The 20,221-nt window shown below is 34.2% G+C and overlaps 1 protein-coding gene across 1 annotated transcript; it reads left to right on the top strand.

Annotated features, from left to right (window-relative positions):
* Positions 1-12,514: 12,514 nt before the first annotated feature.
* On the top strand, positions 12,515-20,093 carry LOC142354126 (uncharacterized). Its single transcript, XM_075406395.1, has 3 exons — positions 12,515-12,719; positions 13,812-14,147; positions 19,858-20,093. The coding sequence occupies exons 1-3, from the start codon at positions 12,647-12,649 to the stop codon at positions 20,091-20,093; spliced, it is 645 nt and encodes a 214-aa protein (XP_075262510.1). The 5' UTR covers positions 12,515-12,646.
* Positions 20,094-20,221: the final 128 nt, after the last annotated feature.

Below are 20,221 nucleotides of genomic sequence, written 5' to 3'. Positions count from 1 at the left end.
TGGGAAAAATTCTTGTTCGCTCTCATAGCTTTCCAATATTTGCTTGGCGTAAGTGTTTGAGACGAGATCAGGCTCAAGTCGAAGAACTATCAAGATTCTTGAATATGCCTCTTGATCAATTTTCTTGGTTGGTTGTTGCAAATCATACAAAAAAGATGAAACTTGTACATCCGTGGGTTTATTGTCAATGTAAATTAGTTGGCTCTCTTCCCCAATAGTGATTTGGTTTGATTGGAGAATAAAATCAAGTACTATTTCTGCACGTTTGACTTTGTGAGCTTCTTTTAATTTAACGTTTTTCATAATCGACTCAAATGATTCTACTGTAGGCTTTTTTGTAACAATTGGATCCATTTCACTATCATCACTAGAAGCCTCCATTTTTTCTTCCTCGTTAAAAATTGTTGGATCTGTTTGGATCACTCTATCTGCTTTATCTACATCTCGTTCAATATTTGTTGGATCTGTTTGGATCACTCTGTCCGTTTTTCCTATATCTTCCCTTAGCTTGTTTCGTTGCATAAGTGATAACTGAATAGCTTTGTTTTTATATTGTGGGTTTTCAATAATTTCGCTCTTTTGGGGTTGCTTTGTTATAAACATTCGTTTTGGAATTAAAATGAACTCTTCTGTATGCATTATGATTTCATCAAGCAGAAATAACAGGAAAGACCAACGGCTTTTAACAGTTCTGATTCTCTGCCAAGAACTCTTTTCTTTTCCCTCAAACCTGTTTGTTTGGATAATATTTTTCGAAATGATTTTTCGTGATTTTCGATTAGTTTTTTATTAATTTCAACATTACCGTTGACTACGTTGAGAAAACACTCGCAGAGAAATCGAATAAAGTTTTTAGAAGCTGTCTTTATCAGTTTTTTTAAGTTGATGTCGCTTGACTGAAGCATTTGCCGCAGCATACATAGTTCTCTCTGTTTCATTTGTTAGATTTGTTATTACAGCTTTCGCAGACGGTAAGTAGAAAATTGATGGTCCTGGAGGCACAATGTTTGAGCAATATCGCAAAACGTCCGACGTCTTTGGGTCTAAATCAATTAATAAATGACCAAAAGGCTGTTTGGTAGCTAGCTCGTAGCTTTCTTTAAGAAATTGTGTGTTGTTGAGCTGTCGACCAATTAAACCAATTTGTTGAGTATCACGTGGTGATTTGAATAAGATGATGTGTGTTGTATTCAAGTCAATTGTTCTCGACCACTTGCTTTGTTGGAATAAATTGTGCTTAACGTAAATACAACTTATATTTTTGTGACGACCTGCAGTCGCAAGTTTTGAAAACTCTTTATCGTTAAAAATTTCTTCGCATGAATCATCAAAAACAAGAAGACAGTCTTCTAACTCTGAGATAATTTCAAAACTTGTAAATTTTTTAAACTGTATATTCAATTTTCTCTCTAAGGACTCAAATTTTGGTTGTTCATGCTGATAGAAATAAAAAATGGATTGAAATTTTGGTGAAAAAGTGTTTTGAAGTAACATTTTGAAAATCAGCTCAGTTTTTCCACAGCAAGATGGACCAGACACTGCCAAAAAGAGTCGATCGCTCGTTGAAATAATTTTATTCATAGCTTTGGGTTTGGAAGTGCGTAGCCGACTGTGCAAGAGAGGAGCGAAAACCAAAATGTTGACTCCTCACAATCCAATTGAAAAAATACCAACTTGATGAGAGATACTGCAATAAGAAAAACTATAATGAAAATTTGAGTGAAATAAACAACTTCTGATCGTGGTACTTCTGATCGTGGCATAACCAAATCGGTTATGCCACCTCCCGAATCCAATTGATCCGCAGTTGAACTCATGGAGAAAACGTTTTTTCAAAAATGAATTCAAACAAAATAATTAAATTTAAAAATCAACATGAATATTGTTAGTCTACTATAAAAAATTCATAAGTTGTATAATGAGAGTTTTTGCCCTCTTTTTTGTAAACAACTGTGTAGCTTGCTTTCATGCCATACTCCATCCCGTAAAACGTAACTGAATCCACACATCCTTGTTCTACAAGCTGCTTAATTTCCTTAGGCATATTGTCATCGTTCAGAGGCACTTGCACTGGAACTGACCGCTTGGGCATAGGTAAAGGGGTTAAATTCATTCTTTGCATTTTCTCTTTCATAGACATGATAAAGTTGAAAATATTCTAAGAGTGAAAGATACTTTCTGAAGGATTCTATTTCGGCTCCTGTGCAAACAACTTGCTGTTTCCTCAATACAGTTTGTCCCCGACTGTCAATTTTTTCTCCTTGACTAGTGTAACAGTCAATTTATTTTCAGCCGTTAAGCAACTGTAAACGATCAAATTTGGAGACAAATTCACTTGGAGTACAGACGGTGCTGTCTTTTCTAATCGACGGTTGTTCATGGATCAGCCAGTAGTAGAACAATTGGGCCTTTTTCCTCGCACAATTTTTGTTTTTCTGTCGTTTTGGGCAAATTGTTGAATGCAAGTCACAAATTGGGGTCTCCCGATAGAAACTCAAATGTTCAATTTTGGGGCATAACAAATCCTCAAGTTTGTAACTTTTCTCTGAAGCAATTTTTGCAACGTATCAGTTTTCTCTACACCCTTCGCATAAAAATCTGATAGAGGAAATCGAAGCACTACACTTTGAAGAATTTGTTTTAAATAGCAATATGGGTAATCTCCCTTTTCCCAATCCAAACCATGAAGGTATTTTGTAACCCACTGATAAGATTTTTGTTCACTCAAAGTAAGAGAATTGAATGAGTGCGGAGGTGAGAATGAAATTGTATCCATGTAGTTATTGCAAGTTATGGCTAGCTCTTTCACAATAAAATCAGATTTTTTGCATCGAAAGCCTTCAAAGTCAGGAACAACCACTCTTGCAGTCAACATTCCAATCGATTGAATAAACGGTTTTTGAAAGTCTTTAAGTAAAAACAAAAAGCAATACCAGTCACATGACCCACATATTCATTTGTGACTGGACAGGGTAAAACGTATGAATAACCGGGTCCCTTTTCACTGTACTCATACACAAAACCACAAGCATCATGAAGAATTGCATGTAGTCTTAAAATTTTAAATTTTTTGAAATAAACGTCTTACGAAGAATTGTCAATCCCAATCAATCCACCATACGGTCTCAATTTCAATGCAATTTCCAAATCGAGGTCAGGATCCAAATACAAGCAAGTTGCTAAAAATACAAAAATCTTTCACCGTATTGCGAATATTCTTTTTTCACTTTCTTGTATATCTCATGAATCCTATCCAAATCCACCGTAGCAATTGTTGTCATCGCGCACTATTTCAGAAATGGTAATTTCTAGACAGTAACCCAATCCCCTTAATCCCTTTGTCAAGTCTCCCTCAATAAAAGGGTACAATGTTTGGATAATAATTCGGCTGTTACATGTAAAAGTTATGTTGTCCCTGCATGGAAAAGGTTGGGTTGTCCTATCCCATACAAAAGGTTGGGTTGTCATAGCGCATGTAAAGGGTTGGGTTGTCCTTCCCAATGCAAAAGGTAGGGTTGTCCTCAGGACAACCCTATCTCGTACATGGGATGACAACCCCCCCGATCTTCCATGGTGTATACGTTACTACTTATGTATGTATGTATGTATGTATGTATGTATGTATGTATGTATGTATGTATGTATGTATGTATGTATGTATGTATGTATGTATGTATGTATGTATGTATGTATGTATGTATGTATGTATGTATGTATGTATGTATGTATGTATGTATGTATGTATGTATGTATGTATGTTTGTATGTATGTATGTATGTATGTATGTATGTATGTATGTATGTATGTATGTATGTATGTATGTATGTATGTATGTGTGTGTGTGTGTGTGTGTGTGTGGTGTGTGTGTGTGTGTGTGTGGTGTGTGTGTGTGTGTGTGTGTGTGTGTGTGTGTGTGTGTGTTACCCAAAAACGATAGTCACGTTCACCCTGTCATGCAAATAGAAATCGAGATTTTCCCCATTTTATCCCCTAGCGTATTGGTCATATAGCCCCTACCCTCCCCTAATTACGGTGAGTACACCATAATAATGGGCTATTTTCCTTTCGTTGGGTTTTTGTTTTAGCACCTCCCCCAATTATGACGAATATGCCATTATGTTGGGCTATTTTTCATCAACAATGTGGAAACAAAACATAATAGTATGGAGAAAGTTTATTATGAGCGCGACTTTTATACTTGGGGTAACTATTTAGATGAAATTTCTTGAAGTCTTTGCACGTACAGTTGTTTTCAGGGGAAAAACAGAGAGCTGAATTTTATGCAGAGAAAAGACCTTACATTATAAAACATCTCCATCTGTTGAAACTGGATACTATGAGGAGCAGGATTTAAGAAAAGATGTGAGAGTGAGCTCATTTTCTGAACACTTACAGTGAAAACAGTAGTAAAGTTTTGTTCCTTTGATTTCACAATATACCCAATATTTCAGTTCCGTACGGTTATCATATTCCTTGCAGAACGAAGAGAAGTTTCATTGGTACCATTGTTACGGCTAGGCAAAACCTGCTATTTTTTTTTACAAAACTGGCAATTTCAAATCAGTTTTTGTTTGTTTTGAAGCGTTGTTGTAGTTTTGCTTACCAACATGATTGGCATATCGTTTTGGCATTGTTCATATGCTTAATATGAAGATGAAGTTTTCTTCTGAAAATTTGCCTTCATTTCGTAGTGAACAAGAATGGACTTCACTTCAGAGTGAACGAGAAAGTCTATCACATATTAGCTGCAGCCAATACGTAACAGCCATTTCAAAAAATTTCATGTCTATTATCAAAAAAAAACATTGTTCTGCACTAATCCCTAATTTTCCTAGAAGAAACAAAACACATACTAAAAAAGTGGCTGCCGGTATTAAGACTACTTATACAATAAGAAGAACAATTCCTGACAATATGAAAAACCTCATTCTCAACGCATTAGTTTTGAGTCACATACATTATTCAGCAACTATCATTCAATCTATCAGCCAAAATCTTTTTCTATCACTGGACAGACAACTTTATTGGGCAGTTAATGCTAGCTTCTTTAGAATAAAGATCGATTCACCTAGAGATCTGAAACTAACGCATAAAGCTCTACCTATGCATTATTTTTTGAATATAAAGCGAATAAACTACATCTGGAAGATTAAAACCATCCAACTGCCAGCATTTGATGAAAGCAGGGGCCGTGAACTTAAAACCTGGAAAATAAACAAAAATGAAAGAACTTGTCTCGAGTAATGGGGCTATATACTCAAAAGCTCAAAACTAGAAAAATCATTCGTTAGAAAAATTTTACAGGACTGGAATTCTGTACCTTGTCTCTTAAGAAAAAACGAAAACAAAAAGATCAAAAAACAAATCATTAATCATGTTTTTGAGGAAATTAAAAGAGACCCTTGCATGCAGTTATCGGATTGTTTATCTTGGAAACATGTAAAGTTTAAAAACTAACTTTTCTTGGGTTCCAATTTGAATGAATGAAATTTTTCAGTAATGACATTGCTTTTATTATTGATACTTTGCACTGCCATTTGTTTTTGCGTAATCTACTCATTTGTTTTTGCACAGCAATAATGAATTGTATTCAGTGTTCTTTTTTTCCTTTTCGTATGAAAATATGTTTTTGTAGCTCTGCGTGGTAACAACTTTAACTGAACCAATTGCAAAATTGAAATTAATGTGATATCTTTAGGTAAGTTTGGACGGTTGCTTTCTTTTAATGCTATCCGGCTATTGTTTGCCCTGGTCACTGACTATTGCAAATCATTTAAGATCATATAAGATTCTTATATCGCCTTACAAGTTAGTGCATTAATCTTGTAAGATTGAATAAGAGACTTACAAGATTTACTCTGAACTTCTAAGCTCTTATAAGATTTGTAAAAATTCGTAAAATCTTATAGGATTCTTATAAGATATCTTTTAATATTGAAATGGTTCCTAAGAATAGTAACAACTGGTGACATCTTATAAGTATTTTATAAGACACACACATTATTCTTACAAGATTAAAACACTAAAAGCAGATATGATCACAATGTGAGTGTAAGATATGTTTTGTTTTTCGTCGAAGCTAATCTTGTAAGATCGAACGTAATATATCCTACATCTTATAAGATTTAAAATGTTCAAATACCAAACAAATCTTACAAGATATTACGTAAATAATCTTATATCTTATAAGATTTGCAAATATTCTTCCGCAGAGCAAATCTTGTTAGATCTTATAAAACGATGCTTACCTCTTACAGGATTCACTCTGTCCTGTAAGATCTTGCAAAAAATGTCATGCCATACAAGATCTTACATGATATGCTGCATCTTATAAGCAGTTACAAGATATGGAGTATTGGTAAGATCTTATAAGATTTGCAATGGTCAATGACTAGGGTGCGTACCAAGACTAATTTCAGAGAATATTTAAATATCTGTTTTTTTTTTCAAACAAGAATAGCTAATCATTGATATTTCATGTACAGATAATCGCGTCATTTTATAGAATATGGTGAAACAAGATACATATGGTGAAGTATTCGTTATTTAAGTGATAAGTTGTGGTTAAAAATGGGAAACCCCTACAATAATTAATATAAGAGAAACAAACTCATATATTGAGCCACTTCTTCCGAAAAATTCAAGCAACAGAGGAAATAATTAAATAAAAACGATGTAGGTTGGAGAATTTGCGAGATCTTGCAAGAGTTTGTGCAAAAAGATTATATTGAAAGAGATTTTGACTTTGCAAGATCAATGCTTACCTTTTAACATTGGTGACTTTCTTCGAGGATTTTGCAACTTCTATTTGGTCAAAATATACTCTCTTTGAGTTTTAGTAGAGCATCGCATTTCAAATTGCGCACAATTCAAATTTATTGAACATTTATCTATAAACCAATGCTGTTTCATTACGAAATTGAAAAGACAATTTAAAAAAAAACGCGCATTTAACTTTATGGATCTTGATTTTTATGGATCTACACAGTTACACATTTCTTTTATAGACTATCAAACACAATTTTACAACTTCAAATTTTAATTCGGAAAAAATGTGTTTTTTTTGTCCTTGAGCTTTTGAAATACTTTGCAAATAATTTGCAAGGTAAGATTGAGGTTTCGGCTGTATTGGTCTTAGACGCTAGCAATAGTGAAAAATAATCGAAAAAGTCTTTTTGTAACATGCTTAACATTTTCGATTTTCTTCCAAAACTTGCATATATATATATATAAAATGATTTATTGTCATGTATGGCTTTGAGAGACATGACTTCTGAAACTTAAATTGAGAGATTTAAACTTTTGAAATTTAATCAACCACCAATGACTGTGAATATTTCTATCTCTGATAATGTGCCGCAAAAACTGTCGGAAAAACTTTTCTGCCGCAAATACTTTTTAAAGAAATTGGCAAGGGAAAAAATTTGAGTGTTACAGCTGTAACAACTATTAAGCTTAATGAATATCTAGAATTTTTCTAAGATGCGGATGTATGACTGACAGCTGCAATTCAAAATGTTTCTACGTATCTCTACGTCATTTTACGTAATTATGTAAAATCGATGATCCATGTTGAATGCGGTGAAAATAATTTTTAGCTTTGAGTTCATGGAAGCTCAATTTGCCGCATTTTCCAAAGTTTTTTAGAATTTATCTCATCTTGCCTGAGATAACGGATGAAAGTGACTAAGGTGGCTGAAAAGATATCTACCACTAGTCATCACATTACACTGTTAATCAACCGTAGCCAACTCCGTTCGTAATCAATACTTGGCAAATCCAAAATAACCTAATTTTTGATGAATAAATACCGGGCAAGTCTAAAAACAAGTCTTGCAAGTCTGACAATTCTTTCTCAAGATTTGAGCAACACTTGACTTCTCAAGTTGATGCCCAAGTGAAAACAAACTTTTGAAAATTTTGAGAGAACATTTTGAGTTTCTGAAAGTTTCGTAACGTGTCACGATTTTGGCCTTCACTAATGGCTACTTCCCAGGGTGTTGTAAAATGATGCCTTGTGAATAGCAAACAAAAATTAGCACCCGGGGGTCTATTTAGCCCAGATTGGGCAGGTTTGAGGGTATTTGACATTTTTCTGCGCCGTTTTTACTCATTTTCAGCCACTTTTCACCAATTTTGCTTTATTTTGACAACTTTTCATAGAATTCAAACGGTTGAAATGTCGTTAACTACACGAGGAAAAATCGTAAAATGTCGTGAACCGTAGGGTTGCCACTACTTCGGAAACCAATTATTCGCCCCAGCGAAACAATATATGTTCAATATGGAATACATTTTTAGGACAGTTCTTTTGTGAATTTATCCCAGCTATTTCTAATGCTTTTAGGACTGACGTTCGCCCGACTGTTTTTATTTTTTAGGTTTTTTTTGACGTTTTTGGCGACTATTCATGCTGCCTTTGGAATTGTTTTTTTGACGTTTTGCCGGCTACTTTTGACGCTTCTAGGACTATTTTTTTAAAATTTCTGCACGGCTATTTCTAGGATCTTTATCTATATTCTTTAGGATCTTTTTTTGGACGCTTTCCCGTCTGGTTTGGATTTTCTAGGACTTTTTAAAAACCTCTTTCTGACTATTTTTGAGGTTTTACATTTGTTCTAGTGACGTTATTTTTGACCGGCTATTTTTGACCTTTTTGGGACCTTTTCTTGACGTTTTCCCGTCCTTTTTTGACGCTTTTAGAACTGTTTTTTTAAATGTTTTCCGCCTATTTTCACGTTCATAAGACCTCTTTTGACTGCCAAGATTCGAATTAAGGTTTTTCAAGTCTTGGCGAAGACTTGGATCAAGACTTTCCAAGTCTTGGCCAAGATTTGAATGAAGACCTGTTAAGTCTTGGCCATGATTTGCACAAGACTGACACGTCTGAAATGTGGTACGATCATATCTCTGAATCGATACTGATACCTATAGCTTTAATTAAACTTGCCAAGTACTGATCTTTACCGACCTGTCATTAAGTACGGGCATGCTGAACTTCATGGCTTGAATCTTTTTTAAATTCTTTTTGGTTAATTGCAGTGACTATCAGTAAAACTTTTATTTCTACTACCAATCAATTTGCCGCAAAAGTAAATTTTCCTCCGCATTACTGGTTGCGCGTTCAAGTTATTTCTATCTCCACGTTCTCTTACTACGTAGTAGTCATACTAGGTGATATACGACTCCTAGAAATCTTGCTATGTCACATATTTTGTGAGATTTCTAGTGGCCAAACAAAGATCATTCAAACAAGTAATTTTTCCCACAATTGGTATGCTCTAAGGTACTGAATCCGGAAAAGCAATCGACGCTGTATCACTTTGAGATATGTTTTCCTTTGTAATCAGATTTATGTCATATGTGATATTTATGGATTTGTAGTAGCCATACAAGGACCATACAAGAAATCAGTTTTAGCTAAGAACCTAATAGAAATGTTGAAGGGATTGAAGAAAGCAGATAATAAATTTTTTTTTGCTCCCACCAACTTAAGTGGGGGGGGCATATACTCAAGTATATTTTTTGTTCAGTCAATTTTGTCCGATCGATTTATTCATTGTAGTGAGCTCCGATTGATATAACCAGAGCGCCTGTACAGCGTAAAATATGAAAATAAAAAGGTCTTTCAACTCCGTTGTTTTCTAGGCAGTTATCGAGGTTCCAAGATTTGTGAACATTGAAATGATGACCTTTGTTTTTGTTCTCATTTCAGTGAAATTTTTCTCAATTTTTCATTAATTTTGCTGAAAATTTTCAATTTTGTGAACAATAGTGCTACTTATTAACAGTAGTGCTATCGCCGAAAAACCCAGAGCAGGGTTGTTCACTCTTTTGATCCAACAATATGAGCTTAAAGTTTGGCGAATTATTTCAAAATGTAGCCTTTTTCCAACCAAAAGTGGTGCCAAAAATTTCTTCGAATTTTCAAATTTGATGAGGTAAAGACCTAAAAGCGCTGACAAGTGATTGAATCAACCATAAGAGGACTAGTTTTAATTCCGTTTCCGTTAATTGTGTTCTGGAATACAATTTTTGCATTTTTTTGTTACCTTAAAACAAGCTTTAAGCAAAATGAATTTTTCAATTTTCATTTATTAACTTTTGGTGGCCAAAAGACCTTTTCTGGTTTTCAATGGAATAAGTAGCTTTCATAATTGAACGAATCGCAATATCCAGGCTAGTTCTGGTTTCGTCGTGGTTTTTGACAGCAAAAAAAACATAATTACATTGAGGCTACAACTTTTTACTAGCTTTGCAAATTTTTTTGTTTTTTTTTTCTGTTTGTTGCAGACCAGAAAAGTTTCGAATAACAATTAAACCCTTATTTAATCACATTTTTGTCAAATTGAATCCTCATGATCATGTACTATGTGTTCAGAGAGATTTTCATGGTTTTAAGCCTTCAACCATGTGTTTTCATAAAATCGATTAGAAATCTTGTTTTTTGCTGCAATTGCTGTCTTTTTTTGCAGTCTCATGAATGATTATCAAAAACAAAATTTAAGTGGCTTACCACCCCAAAATTGTAAACTTGAACTTATATAACACGTTCAGTCGATACCTAAAAGCTCTTGCGTATTTGAGTATATATTCTTTGGAAAATCTCACTTTAATTTTGATCTTCGCCACCTAATTCAAAATTCTGTAAACTCGTTGCTTAATGTGAGTGAGTGAAAACCGAAATTTCCTTCTAGTGAGCGTGAAACTAAAGTCATTCTAGAGGTTATTATTTAAAATTGTTGGCTTCATTGCTTCGATACCACGGGTTATAAGTACTTTTTTTACAGTTGGAGATTTGCCAATTTCGGAGGCTGTTTTGGTTAACTTGTCCGATTATTAATTTAATAACAGGTCACATGACGTTTAAAATAAAAATGATGTATACAGAAAGAAAATTTTATGAATAGCGTTTTAATTTAACGCCTTCAAAACCATTTTCTTGCTAAAAACAATTGATTTTTTGTTTTGCCCGTGTCTGTCTTTTTTGCAGTGCTTTCACACATTCTGGGTTGTAGGCTGGATTCAACGTGACAACTCTCAGTTGCTTCTGCTGCAGACATGAAAAATTCTATTTTCGGAGATCAGTTGATTGTAATGGTATTAATGACTAGACCACAATTTTTTGTTATTACTAGTTTTCATTTATAAGTGGTCTTGTGGCGCCGTCTTTTGAGCTTTCTTAAATCTTTTGTGATTTGGTGAATAGGTATTTTCTTTTTGAAAAAACGTTGGAACATTTTGTGTCATACTACAACACTAATGAAGTTTTCCGTTAATTTCAGTGTTGAGAGCAGTTAATCATACATAATGGTTGTAATGAGTTGCACACGGTTCATTGACCTTGGCAGCGTTTTCTCCCAAATTTTAACTGATTACTTGAATTTCAAATGTGTCTGTCAATTTCTATTGTAGTCTTTTGGCAAATTCTCAATAATGAGAGGTCTAAAACGGCCCCTTTTTTTCTATGGACGTACAAAAGATTATATCCATTATTTTTAGATGTGAATTAATGGTTTTTTACTTTGAAGTCAATTTGAAAATATAACCGTATTTTCAGTTTCTTTACTATTTTTTTCTTTTTCAGACTTCTTGTTACTTAGTCTCAGTGATAACCGGTCCCAAATGTTTCCGGGAGACATAAACTCTTCCCTTCTGATTCCAAAACTAATTGATGTTTTAATTGATATTTATTAGAATTTTCTCTGGTATTATCTGTTGCAGTTGTAACTTTTTTTATTAAGGGTTTGTAAAAAACTCATTTTTTTCTTTTTGTTCGCAATTAACGATTGTTTTGGTTCATTGATTTTTTGCTTATCTTGTCTCCTACTCTCATCATTGCAGGTATCGCTGGTTCTTCAAGATCGCGTTATTTATTTCGTTTCCGCGTTGCTAACAAATGCTCCCATGTGCTCCTTGGGATTACATAGGAATCTATCTGGTATTTGTAGTTGGTAGGTGATATTTGACTTTAACTTTTTCTATTCTTGTTCTTCTTGACTTGTTACAGAGCATATTTAAGGAAAATTCACATCTGCGTTGATTTGAATTATAGGACGATTTTTTAAGTTTAGGGTTTTTTAGAAGAAAAAGATTTTGAGTTACACGGTAATTGAAGTTTTGTTGTTATTGTTGCATGTCCTGTCCCTTTAATAGCAGCTATCATTATCTCAAATGCGGCAGTAAATAATTCATTCATCGGTTTGAACTTAAGACAAAAAAATGTATTCGTCCATCGGATTGTACTTAAGACAAAATACTCATTAAACCATTATTTTTGAAAAGTATGTGTACGTTTGAAAGTTCTGTTTCCCTTTCTCATTTCGTAGACATTTAAGTCAAAAATATGAGCGGGGTCGAAACATTATGTGCGAACGCACATTACCGAGCCTCCTTGTTATTTTGTAGAGCGCATAACTTCTTTGACAAAATATTGAACATCAGATTGAGGGGCTCAAACATCGCGCTACAGATAACAGATAGCAACTTATTGTGTGCCCAATTATGTGCAAAACAAAAGCTATGTTTATCATACAACTTCTGTCACTATAAATTATGCGAGCTGAACTCAGAAGATATTTACACCATCAAACACCTAGAAGAAGAGAATTACATTGAAAAGGATCAAAATTGTATTTATGGTGGAATGCAGCACGACACCACACCCCACTGCACCCAACAGGGTGTCACGAAAAATGTTCAAAACGATATTAACCCTGGTTTGGATATATTCTGCAATTTTTGACACCCAATTAATTTTTTTTGTTAAAAATCTATTACTATGTGTAAAAATGGCCCAGGTGTAAACAGGCGCGAAATTTTATGCTCTCCAGGCCCGACTGAATTCTTTTATTATGTTGACGCACCTGACTGAATGTTGGCATGTCCAGATCTTGCCAGACAGAGTAATCCTATACCAATGCCACCCTGACGGAAAATGCCTATGTACAGACTTAAATGGGCTCAGTGCTCTCATTCCCCTACTAAAATTTGGACTGAAATTGGACTAAAAAGTGTAATCATAAGTAATTTTTAAGAGTGTAATAGGAGTGGAGTCAAGAGTGTAAAAAAGTGCATACCTCAAAGTTACACTCTTGCACTCTTTTCCCTGCTAATTAAGAGTGTAAATTGCTTTACACCCTTATTCTCGCTTAATAACGGTGGAATACAGGTGGACACCTCGGCTTGGATAGGTCTTTATATATATATATATATATATATATATATATATATATATATATATAAAAAATACACACACACACACACACACACACACACACACACACACACACACATATATATATATATATATATATATATATATATTTATATATAATTTAAATCTCAGATGCAATAATGTAGGTCAATAGTCTTGCTTAATACCTTTATCTAATACTTTTACTTGTCATTTTTAGAGTTTGAATCACACAATGATTTCAAATGTCAACATATAGAATTTTTTGTAAATTCATGTGTTTTGACTGATTATAAATATAATAGGTGCAAATTGTACTTATCAGTTACAGAGAAAAAAAAACAGTTTTAAGGGATCTCCAGATTTGATTGATCAAGATAATTGGTTAGGAGTTTCTGTTTTTTGACACAAGTAAAATATGGTTTATAATCAGCCAAATCACATTGAAAACGGTTTTAAGAGATTTTTGCAAACAAAATTAAATTGATAACATTTTTATCTAATAATTATATAATAACTATTTTTTTATCTAATAACTATTTTTTTTCCAGTAGTTGCTGTTATTTTTTATTGAAAAATCAGTATGTATCTCTAAAGAAACAAAATATATCCCCAGGTCTTTGTGCTATCAACCTAAAACGGAGAGATAGTTTACTGTTAAACACAACAACTGTGATCGAAATAAACAATGAAACTGCCTGGAAGCTTGTTGAGGAATATGAATTCTCAGATTCGGTTCATGGCGGAAGGAATTGGGAAAACACAACGACTGCTCTGGAATGGTTCAAGATCGTTAGATCTGGCAAATCTTGGAATGATGCGAAAAAAACGTGCGAAGAAATCGGAGGTTCGCTGGTCGTCAAATTCAATTCAACAAATGACCATTTGATGTTAATTGGAAGGCAGTTGCAAGCTAAGTTTTGGGTGGGAGCCACAGATGTCATATCACAAAGTGAGTTTCATTTTACTCTATCGTATTGAAGTGGAAGCTCGAGGTTTTTTGAGAAGATTTTTGGCCCGAATATATTGCTAAAAGAACTCCATGAAGTTAATAAAATAGAAAGCTTCACTGTGTTCCAACACATTTCAATTTCTTTACCAAAAATTTGTTTAGCAAGAGCATGCTTAGAATTATGAAATTTACATCCATAGAAAATATCCGGAGACTTGGCAATTCTAAATCATGGTCAAGATTTGGCAAAATTAAGTCCAAGTTTTGGCAAGTCCAAAACAGGCCCAGAACAAGGTGCTATTGGGGCACATCAGGGGCTGAAATTTGGCTGGATTGGCTGGATTGTTTGTCCTCTGGGCCGAGTTGATCTCTTGGTCCAGCAACATTGTAATATTTTGCAGTGTTGAATCCGTACTGGATCGAATAAGAGGGCCTCGGGATATCAAGGGTATCTTCACAGCGCTTCCCATTTTCTTGATTTTACCCATCGTGGCAAAACATGTTCTGTCGCATTTGCTTATTCCGGTACATATTGAGCATTTAAAATATAACTAGCCCTCCTCTCTTTTCGTATTGTCAATTAATTTGGCAACATCTAAAACCAACGACATTTTCTACGTCAGAGAAAACTCTTTATTTTTTCATATGACGTTTCAAAAATGTGTGCAAACTTATGAAATGAAACTTGCCGCAATCAAATGAATTAATCTCGCGCAATTGAACACCTAACTTTAAGTATTTTGGCAGATCAAACAAAAAATACGAGAGAACAACTACAAAAAGTGTTTGAGCTTAGTTGCTGTCAAGTCCAAAAAAGTTCGAAAAAGTTTTCAATACGTGTGATTTGTGTAACAACACGCATGAAATTTTTACACTCTTGGCCCAAGCTTTTTTCTTAATATATATTTTGCTTGATTTTCAGCGATTCAGCCAGATAATTTAACAAGATATCATATAACTTATACAAAATTTATTAAAAATTATCCCTTTGACCTTATTAAATATTTTCAGGAAGAATCTGCTATTTTCAGGAAAATTATCCCTTTGACCTTATTATTTATTTTCAGGAAGAATCTGCTAATAAATGTATTCAGGAAATATCTGCACGTTTTTACCAGCTAACAATTCACAAATTGGATTTTTCTTTCATCACAATTCTTAGGAAAAGCGCCTAACTGTAGATGAAAATATGTGGACAATTTTCTATATGTATTCCTCATTAAAAAAAATGTCAAAATTAGTGCATTTTTTAAATACGATAACCCTGGTTTGAAACTTTGTTAGGTTACATTAAAGAGTCACAATCATTAGTACCTATTCATCCCATGTTGAACTGGACTCTGAAGGACTTTTTAAACTGAAATAAGATCCTCGATCAACTTTTTGCGCAATTTTGGTCTCAAAAAACAAAAAGGTTATTAAGTCGACAAAAACAGACCAACCAGCAAACATAATAAACACAGAGTAAACAAAAAGCAATAAAGTAACAGGCGGCCTTCATATTTGCGAGGAGATCTTCAAAATGGTTTCGTTTGGTATGTGTCATTCCAAAAATCTACCGTACTAAATTATACCTACATTCATTGAAAACAGTCGCCGTAACTTGTAGGCTAATTCAAAAATTTAAGAATGAAAGTGGGCATTGTCCACTGCCATAAAGTGTTATGATACATAAGTGGAAAAAAAGCTCAGAATTGAGTGTATATACTGTAAAATTCGGTACGAGTAGATACTTGCTATGCTTTTGTGCGCTGAATTGGGCTAAAAACACAATAAACTCAATAAAATATAAATTGAGGAAGAAATTGCAAAAAATGGTGGAACAAAAACTGTAAATAAATTGATTCGTGCTTCCTAAATCAACAGTCGAGTTAGTAATTTCTCATCATAATTTTTGGGAGATATTTTTAAAAATGGGCTTGATCCGCCCAATAGACGGAACAGTGAACCCCCACCGTGAAACATCAAAACAACGTATATAAAATTACCGCCGGATAGCAATGTGCTTAAAACCTACAGCAGTACGGCGAGCTCTAGGAGCAGCGTCAAATGATTGATTTAATACTGTAATAAATAGGAATCTGTCTAACCGTTCCTCCCGCACAACACTATTAGAGGTATTATTGTCCTCAGTTACACGTTTCGTACCACGGCAGCTTCTGAGATCAAAACTGGCGCTGCTTAAAAGTACGAAACTCATCTTTGTTCAAATGTATGTTCATGTGTCCAATGGTATATGGTCCTTTTCAAAATTTTTTGTTGCTAGTTCTGGTCAAAGACGGCCCTGTGCCTCAAATGCAGGAAAACACCCGAGTGAAAACAAATTTTTAAAAAAATTTCAACGGCTTTGTAATACTTTTGGACTTCCGTTGCTTCTTTTGCGCATGACTTGGCCAGTGGGTAAAATTTTCTCAAGTCGAAGAAATTTATGTGAAACAATATTTTAATAATCTTGAGCAAATTATCTAAGTATTTTACTTTTATGAGCAATATGTTTACCAGACTAATTACCCATATAGGTTACTTCGTGTTCTTCTATTAGATCAAGTTAATAACCTCTATAAGATGATAACAGAATGATAATTTTTTGTCATCTTTCGTATTCAAGTATTCAATGCCCAAGTACATTGTAATTTGTACTTTGTTTCTGAACTTCCATTCATCCCAAGTGTTTCCTATCTGCAAATATAATCTTGTTGCTTTACGTTCCTGACATAATTGGCTGTGGTGATCTAATACAAGCTCAAATAAAAAACTTTTAAACACAATAAACAAAAGTATAGGCGACATATCAGTACATAAATCATTGTGATCTTTGAACAATTTTAAATTGAATCCATTATACATAATATGATATATTGATATTTTTTGCTTACATGAAGATGTTGGATACACATGAGGTAAAATCTGACACGTGAAGCAATAGTCATCTTTTAAATTAAAAAAAACAATTAATTTGCTGTGGTTTAAACGGTTTTTCTCTATAGCCTCAACGGAGAGAGCTATAGTTTGAAATACCTAGTGTTCTGATTTCCTTCTTTTCAACATCCAATCAGAATTTCTCATCTGTACTTCTCTCATTAAGTTATCTAATTGACTTAAATTTAAACTGAAACATCTTTGTGCAAAAATTTGTGGTATAATGTCTCTCCAATTCGGAATTCAGTTCAGAATCACATTTATTATAATCTACGTATTCTGATAATTGTTGTTTGTACATTTGTGATTAATGAATGTTTTTCGATAACAAATAGCTTTAAACTTGCCTTAACCAGTTGAAAGTGCTTTTAATTGATTAGCAGGGTTATTGAAACTAGTTGTAGTGTTAGGCAGAGATTTGACGTCTTTTTTAGATTATTTTTCAGTTCTCGAGTTTGTTAATTGTCTGCTGTTTTATATCCTTATGCATTCCGTTAGTGTAGTTTTTTTGGTGAGTTGAAAACTCTGGGTTAAAAGTTTGACAATATTTAAATTAATTCAAAAAACTGAAATTTAAGTTTTAACTTTTAACTTTTGAAAAAAAACACGTGAAGCAATTTTCCTGATCTGCAGTTTTTTATCTTCATTTTTTCTTATCAGTGGAAATGCTTTACAGATGGTATTCTTCGAAATTTAGTTTTGGTATGATTTGTTAAGCTCATTTATTTCTACCTGTTTGATAAGATGTACACGAACCATCTGATGGTTTAAAAAATGGCGACAATTATGCCTAAGCGTTGCAAATTATGTGATTTTACAGATAAAATTAATCGAGAAGTAAGAATTTAAATTTTGAGAATTTTAATGTTAAAATAAGCTGAAAAATAAAATAAAAAAATTGAAAATTTTAAATGCGAAGTAACTTTTTAAAGTAAAAATATCGTGGTTTTTAGGGGCAAAATAAGATGGTTATTAAAAGTCTTATTGAGGTAATGTTAGTTTGAATAGTAGTGTTAAATATAGGATTCTAGTTAAATCGGTGAATGCCAAAACCCCGTATATACCGTTACTTTTGAAGGCGTTTTTGACGTCTGATATGTGTTGTGCTTCATTGTCGGAAGCATCATAGCAGGCCTCAATAAATTAACGGCACATTTAATCCCAAATTTTTGGCAAGGACAGTGCTGCCTTTTGCCTACACAAGAAAACTGAAATCGTTTTGCGTAAAAATGTAACACTCTTTATGATACATTATCATTCAGCTCACATTATCCAATAATTCAGCTCAGAACTTCACCAAAGCCAATAAGTCAAACGCCGGCTGTTTTTTAGTGTTTTTATTGGTGTGAGGCGACAAGCGCTGTCAGCACTAAAGTGATGCCTAACTTGTATAAATTTGTTGCAACAAGAGCTTTGCTCTCTTCTATTCTTTGGCTTTTTGAAAGATGTCAAAAGTTGTTACTCTTCGTTGGCTTATGAACCTGACGGACCATGGCTGCCATTCTTAACCGGATACTGACTTCTGTTGCGTTTACGTTCTCAATTTTAGAATGATTGGCAGGGAATTGAATAAAAAATTTCGGTGTCAAAGAAAATTTTCGTGATCGCTTGAAATGATTGTGGTTGTTTTCCGTCCCGTCGTTCATATACAGTTTTTCATTTACTGTATCTTTCTTTCAGTGAGAGGTACTTAGTTGCCGTTGATTTCTTCACTGTTTTCATCGACTTGTTAGATAATTACAGGTCATCCTGTTTTCCCTTAGAAATCATTTTACAAAGTTTATTTTGCAGAAGTTTTGCTACAAGAAAATTTTTATCGAATTGAATTTCACATCACTGTTGAAGTCGCCTAGTTAGCGATCTGGTCAAAAATCTATCATTTTGGGCTTCACGTATGGGAAAAATAATTGTGGAGAAAGTGGTGCAACAATAACGTATATGTCTGTATAAATTGCCTTCTAAGCAAATGGCTTCAAAGTTGGTCATGACAATCAACAAATATTTGTCCCGTTTTGTGTTTGTTGAGCACAATGAAAGTTGCTCGCGTATGGCGAACCTCTTCATAAATCTTTTCTTCAATGTTTGAGGTCCCAGTTGTCATTGGATAGCATTTAGTCGCAGGGCGAGGCGTTGAGGTGGGCCGTGTATTTCGTCGAGTTCGTCGAGTTTTTCGATTGCGGAGTTCTTCAATATGATCTGCATCTAGGACATTTGAGGGCAACGAACCTTGAGTACCGGGCTGTCAGTCGCACTATGCGTAGGTTGACAGCGTGAACAACTGTACCCAGGAGGGCGGTCAGGAGCAGGCCTCACGCTGCTACAACGTACATGGATATATGCACAAGAGTTGCATCGTATACTGCCTCTGCAAAGCTGTTACCGGCACACGGCCTGATCTTTCAATTTGTCGTATACAGAATCAGACGCATATTCTGAAGACGTTGTGGGAGAGAAAGCAGAGAGACCTAGTAAAATGCAAAGGCGTAGATTAGTAAATTCAAAATTCGAGCCAAAGATCGATTGCTATAATTTGAGAAAAGAACATCATGTATACAAAAAATGAAGTCATAGATAATATTAACGAAATATATAATGTTTGGAAAGGTACAACCTGTTGTCGGAGTTGCCTAGGTTTTTAGCTCTTGTGGCTGTGAGAGAAGTTGCATTTGTATTTGTGGGCCAAAATCACCAAGATCATTACAGACATTAAACTATTTAATTAGTTTATCACAAAAATTTGGGTAATTACGCTAATCATAAAGCAGTCAAAGATTTAAATCCTTCGTTTCAGAAGTTTGGATTGATATTCATGGCAATGACGTCACTCAGCTGGTCGAAGATTTCGGCTATGAAGATAACAACTGGCAAAACCACGACCACCTTAGTTTTAACTCTGGAATTGAATGCGACCGAATCATTCCAGACGATTGTGGCAGTACTGGAGGTCTACCGGCAATCCCTGATTTTCAAGACAGATATGAGGGGTCAAATTTACCTTTCGCCTGTGACTTGTTGGTGACCGGGTGAAAACTAAAGTAGATGGGGGTCTCACCCCTCCATCCCTCACTATGAAAAAACTTTTGTTTTTACAAGCTTGTGAGAATAAAAGAAACCATCTGGAGCAAAAATGATGATCAACTGAATAGAAAAATGGC

This window comes from Convolutriloba macropyga, chromosome 15 (assembly GCF_964194025.1).
Source record: "Convolutriloba macropyga chromosome 15, txConMacr16.3, whole genome shotgun sequence".
In the NCBI taxonomy this organism is placed as follows: Eukaryota; Metazoa; Xenacoelomorpha; order Acoela; family Convolutidae; genus Convolutriloba; species Convolutriloba macropyga.
The sequence above is the reverse complement of the archived record's forward strand: the minus strand, read 5'-3'. Positions and strand labels throughout refer to the sequence as shown.